The sequence below is a fragment of the Gavialis gangeticus genome, unplaced genomic scaffold (genome assembly GCF_001723915.1).
Source record: "Gavialis gangeticus isolate Ggan-Ray unplaced genomic scaffold, GavGan_comp1, whole genome shotgun sequence".
Lineage (NCBI taxonomy): Eukaryota > Metazoa > Chordata > Crocodylia > Gavialidae > Gavialis > Gavialis gangeticus.
This window is the reverse complement of record NW_017729019.1, coordinates 5,325,560-5,331,118: the sequence shown is the minus strand read 5'-3', so window position 1 is coordinate 5,331,118 and position 5,559 is coordinate 5,325,560. Positions and strand designations below refer to the sequence as shown.

The window sequence follows — 5,559 nt, the reverse complement described above, 5'->3', positions numbered from 1 at the left end:
TCAGTCTGCTTTTAACTATGGCTGTTTTGAACAACGCCCTCCACCTTAAGAAAACCAAAACACACACATCAAACTATGGCTGTGGGGTATGTAAACACAATGTTTCAGATGGTGCAAGTCGCATCACATTAAGAAATGGCTCATTCTCACTCATTATAAAGAATTTTATTACACAAGGAAATGTTACCTGAAATGAAATCAGCATCCTTGGACTGTTAGAGGATATTTGGGCTAGGTAGGCAATTACTCCTAAACAAAGAACACAGTAATTAATTTGCAAATGATATCCTGTATCAAGAATGTTGGTAGGAACACAGGTAGTAAGTTGCTTGTGTTCATCCTGCATTTTCTAACCACTGGTATATAGTCAGTGGTCGCTGTCATTTCTCTGGACTCCAGACTAGAATATAAAAAGTAACAGAGTTCAATAAAAGCAAGTTAACTATCCTGGGGGTTCCTGGGTTTATGCCTTTTTTATTTGAATGCTTCTTCATGAAAGAAGAAACTAGGCTGGGGGGGTGGGGAGGGGGGGAGAATAAAAAAAAATGCCAAGTTCATACAGTATCTCCCACTTCACTGGAACATAGTCTCATTCATTTATTGTGAGAGTCTCGCCCCAAAGATTAATGTTCAACAGCTCATCTCTCATCCATTAGGAATTTTGGGTTACATTTTCTTCTCAAGTTTTAGAATCATTTAAAATCATCTTTTCCCCATATCTGTTCAATCTGTGATTACACCCCTACTGCAGAACACAAAATCTGCTGCATTTCAGACAATCATCATGGATGATAGATCTATTAATGGCTATTGAACAGAATGATTAGACACATTTCCTTCAGCATCTCTAAACCAATAGCGGTGGATATCAGGAAGGGTATTGAATAGGGGATAGGATCACTCTAGAAATATCCGATTCAATGCTCCATAGCATCCACAACCCTGCTCCTGCCAAGAGACAAGATACTGGGCAAAATGAACTACTTGTCTGACCCAGTATAGCACTTATTTTTTATCATGAAGTAGCAACCGCCCCCCCCCAAGTTTATTTTAATAGTTTCTAAATGATTTAGCTATAGCTTTCAAGATTTTCTGTATTTCTCTAGGAATCACAGAGACAGTAAGCCAGCTGCTCTCAGGGTGGATTGCTGATCAGAACTGGACCAAGAAGTATCATTATCATATGACTTACCTCACCCTGTGTGGCATTACTAACCTGTTGTGCCCGCTGGCTACCTCTTTCCCATTACTTATGACCTATACAGTAGCTTTTTCCATTTTTGGCGGTGGATACCTGGGTCTGCTGCTCCCTGTGCTGGTGAGTAGAGAATCTCATTAAGATAAACATTTTGTACTTGCAAACAAAGATATGCAAAGACTCTGAATCTTATGGCTAGATTTTAAATGACCGACTTCTCTGACATGTCCTAAGGACACACCCATCTCAACATCAAGACATCTGGAGAACATTAGCCTAAAACTATATGTGCTTTAGCATTCAAGCAAAGTCTGTCACAGACCAGATATACTAAATTACTGGAGCTCCCTTTACAACATACTGCCAGTCATCTAACATAACCAACTGCTTTCTGTCTTTTCTGATGCGATTATTATAGCATATTATATACTGTACCCTCTCTAACAGAAACAAGGATGACTCCAGTAAACTGCATTCATTTATAATTACAGTGACCATACATCCCGGTTTGGCCGGGACAGTCCCAGATTTTGTAGGCCGTCCCAGCTGGTTGGTGAATATGGAAACAAAAGTCCCAAAGTGGCACCACTCCACCTGTACTGCCCAGCCCAGCTGCCCCTGAACACTGGCTGGAGGTGGGGGGCTGGCTGGGCTGGGCACCGCTCCTTCTGCCTGGGACAGGGTTAGGCTGGGGCAAGGTAGGGTGGGAGGAGAGTGCTGCTGTGAGCACAGGCTGCTCATGCGCGTGCACACATGAATGTGGCTCCCTAGGTGAACTCGTATTTTGGCACCCTTTGGGGCCCTGCTGAGTAGCAGCTGGGGCAGGAATCTGCTAGGGGGTGAGGGAGGAATCCCAGATCTATATCTATATCGTCACCCTATTTATAACCTAAGGCAATCCTGGCACGTTTAAAGGCTGTGAATAGGCAGTGCAGAATGCAGCATTATCACTTAATCAAAATCAACTTCTAGGCTAGTTAAGGCACACTACAGTATAACATTATACGGGCAAGATTTGCACCAATATGCATCTGCACTACAGTTCAGCAAGGAACGGATTCAGAGTTTAATACATCTTCAAGTCTTTGAAGAGGGTAAATTTAAAACATATGTACAGCCCATAACCAACATCCTAGTGATTTCAGTAGTCACCTTACCAAATCCAATCTAAATCAAACAAAATCAAAGCTGAATTTGAAAGCAGCATAGCAAACATCTTTCAGACTCTTTTCTGAAAGTAAATAGTAGCCCCCCACCCCAAACACTTGGCACTTAAACAATGAACGTTATATAAATAATCATTCTGGTTCCATGAACAGGTGGATCTTGTAGGGGTTCCCAGACTCCACAGTTACTTGGGATTTGCCTCATTCTTTGCTGGGATAGCAGCCATCGCTGGACCTCCTATAGCAGGTAATACGTGAGGAATATTTTCTCTTCATCCTCTTGATGGATCATATTCTTAGTTCCTCTGGGTGCACCTCAGTGCTGGAATGAAGTCTGAGATCTAAACTGAAAGCTTCTCTTAATGACAGCTTTTTTTTTAATCTGAAAGAAAAAACTAATTCCTTACAAAAAAACTGCAGCAGTTTCACAAATGAATAGGAAATTAACTAATAAAACTCAAACCATAATTATACCCTGCTCATAGCTTCAGCTTAGCCTTTGTTACAGTTGAGCTTAATGCAAAAAAGATTTGAAAAAAGGAAGAGCAGATGCTATATTCACATTACTTCCCAAAAAGCAGAGACTCTGAAGTGAAAGAGGTAGTTTAAGTGGTTACCTCCTACCTTGAGCAAAGAGTTAGAATTCATACTGCTAAATAAAAGTAATCATGTACCTGATTTAGGCACAAGCATAAGAAATCAAAACTTGCTGTCCACTCCACCATCCCCACTTCCAAAAAACAGAGGTGTGGGCCTTACTTTAATGCATTTTGGTTGATGTACCAATTAATTCAAGCTCAAGTGGTTCTTTGTTCACACAGACTGAAAAATTTGCATTCTGCTTTGGTCGCTTCTACCCAGGACAAAGCCTGTCCTTTCACTGAAGCTTTAATCTTACTTTCATACCTGAAAACATGATCAAACTCTTCTGCTATTCCCAAACTGCTGCAAAGTCGAGCATCGGGGGATAAATGCCATCCTGTTACTGTATTAAGAATACAAGATAAAAAAGTGCCAGCGGTTTCTTTTGTGTGTTCCACTCCATTGATCAGCTCTTTCTTGCCTGGTTAAACACTTTGTTCTCAATCTGCCTTGTGTTTTACTAAGAGAACTACACTATAACATTTTACTACCATACTAATGTATGCCACATTGGTTAGCACTGTGAAAGCCATGCCCTATAGCTATACCAACAAAACCCCCTACTATATGTTACTTATATCAGCAAGTTCACTAGTATTACAAAGTATGCTGTTCAAGGAAATGACTTAGTTATACTGGCTAAAGAACTCCTTCTGCCAATATCAGCTGCATAAAAAGCTATATTGGTATAATTTTAAAAGAAGCCTTATTGGAATAATTAAGTGAACTCTTAGCAATGTATATGATTATTTCTGTATTTCCTCCTTTTTAATGTGCATCATACTTGACAATATTTACTGAACCTTTTAATTATTTGTAATCTCTCTCCTTTACAAGATTTTTTTTTAAATCCTGAAGCCTCTACTCATCAACATATCCACTTTTTGGGCTCTGTATCTATAATTAGGCTTTTGGTTAAAGCTGGGGTCCAACCTACATCAAGTGTGCCACAGGTAATATGTGCAGCCACTTCGTCTGGCACTGAGCAGAACCTACAGGGAGCAGGGAGAACAGCAGCACACAGAGAAAGGCTGGGAGAGCAGTGCAATGGATCAGTTAGGGGAAGGGAACTGGTGTAGAACTTGGGCAAAGGGCAGGACTTACCTTGTGACATACCAGAAAGTTTAGCCCTCAGTGGCTTAAAGCATTAGATTTACAGACCTGACAATCAAAGGCCACGGACAGCTGTTAGATTTGTAGCACTATAAAAGTTACCACACAACTATGAAGCACTAAAAAGTGTAGCACAATAGGCACAGATGTGCACAGTCCCCTGGCTGCAGCACTACAAAGTCGCTGTGAAAGCAGTCAGTGGCATGTTCTCCAGCCAGGGAGTCATAGGGGGCTGCTCAGGCCTGTAGGTCTGCTCCCTCTCCACTACAGGGGAAGGAGAGTCTGTCAGTGAGCCTGCCACCCCTCCAGCCTTGGGCTGTGGTAAGCAGAGCTGCAGCCACCACTCCCAGCAGACTGCAGCTCTGCTTGATGCAGCTGAGCCCAAGCCCAGTTTTGGTCCAGCAGTTACTAACAACCTGGTCCCAAAAAGGAAGGGTCACAGGGCTATACACAGTAACTGTCAGCCACACCCCTTCCTCCCTTACAAGGGGAGGAGTGGAGCATTACAGGATGCTGGGGGACCAAAAGTTGCCCTAAAGAGCTACCATGCACTGTACAAATATTATGTGTAGCATTACAAGGGGGGTCCTGCTTCATCCAGGAATCTCTGTCATGCTTCCATATTTACTGTACCTTAGGGGGCATGAACACCTATTCCCTCCATTTCTGTAGCGCTACAAGAGCGTGCATAGCCTTACAAATGTCATGTCTGTCTTTGGCCAAAGCCTTGTCAAAATAAGTGGGATGGGAGAAGAACCAGAAATAGGAGACAATGAAACCAGCAAGACTAGTGGAGCAGCCTCATTTTTCCAACCCCTTCCATTGTGCATGTCACTTTCTCCCAAAGATGGGAAAGTCCATGATACCATTGTACCCTGGACACAACATGCTTCAAAAGTAACTTTACAATATTCTCATTCAAATCCAGCTGTACAAGCATGAAACTTGCACATGCTGGAAGTTAATCAATAAGTCAATGTTTGCAGAAGCATTTGCTCCTAGCAGAGCACTTCAAAAAGTTAACTAAAGAAGAGTGAATTACTACTACTATTAGAGGTAGCTCCTGAAGTTTGTCCTTTGACTGGATTAGCTGAACCACCCCTAACAGACCGAGTATTTCTAAAGTTAAGGCAAACTTTAAATAAAAAGAAAAAAAAAATCTGCCAGCTCAAACTATTTTCTATGCTACCTTGTTTAGAGATGTTATGGTCCATATTCCATACGTTAAAAAAACAACAACAAAACACTCAATGAAAATATATAACCAGGAAAAAAAAAAGTCAGAATGACTCAATGCCGTGCAACTAAATTACATCAGATTGCAAAACATTCCTTTATTACTGAATAACTGAATGTAGATCTGTTTTGCCTCATGCTCTGAATATGTGCTAATATGACAATTATTCTGAATCTGAACTTAAATAATAAGTTCAAGTTTCC

The 5,559-nt window shown here is 41.3% G+C and overlaps 1 protein-coding gene across 6 annotated transcripts in view; it reads left to right on the top strand.

The window, feature by feature from the left end:
• The window catches only part of SLC16A4 (solute carrier family 16 member 4), a 32,396-nt gene that overhangs the window by 19,551 nt on the left and 7,286 nt on the right, over nt 1–5,559 (top strand). For 5 of the 6 annotated variants that reach the window (XM_019513886.1, XM_019513887.1, XM_019513889.1 and 2 more), the window contains 2 exons: nt 1,107–1,318; nt 2,518–2,611. In XM_019513886.1, coding sequence (XP_019369431.1) covers nt 1,107–1,318; nt 2,518–2,611 — 306 coding nt within the window. Of the gene's footprint in view, nt 1–1,106; nt 1,319–2,517; nt 2,612–3,185; nt 3,451–5,559 lie in introns of those variants that run through there. The other variant, XM_019513888.1, reaches the window with a different exon arrangement.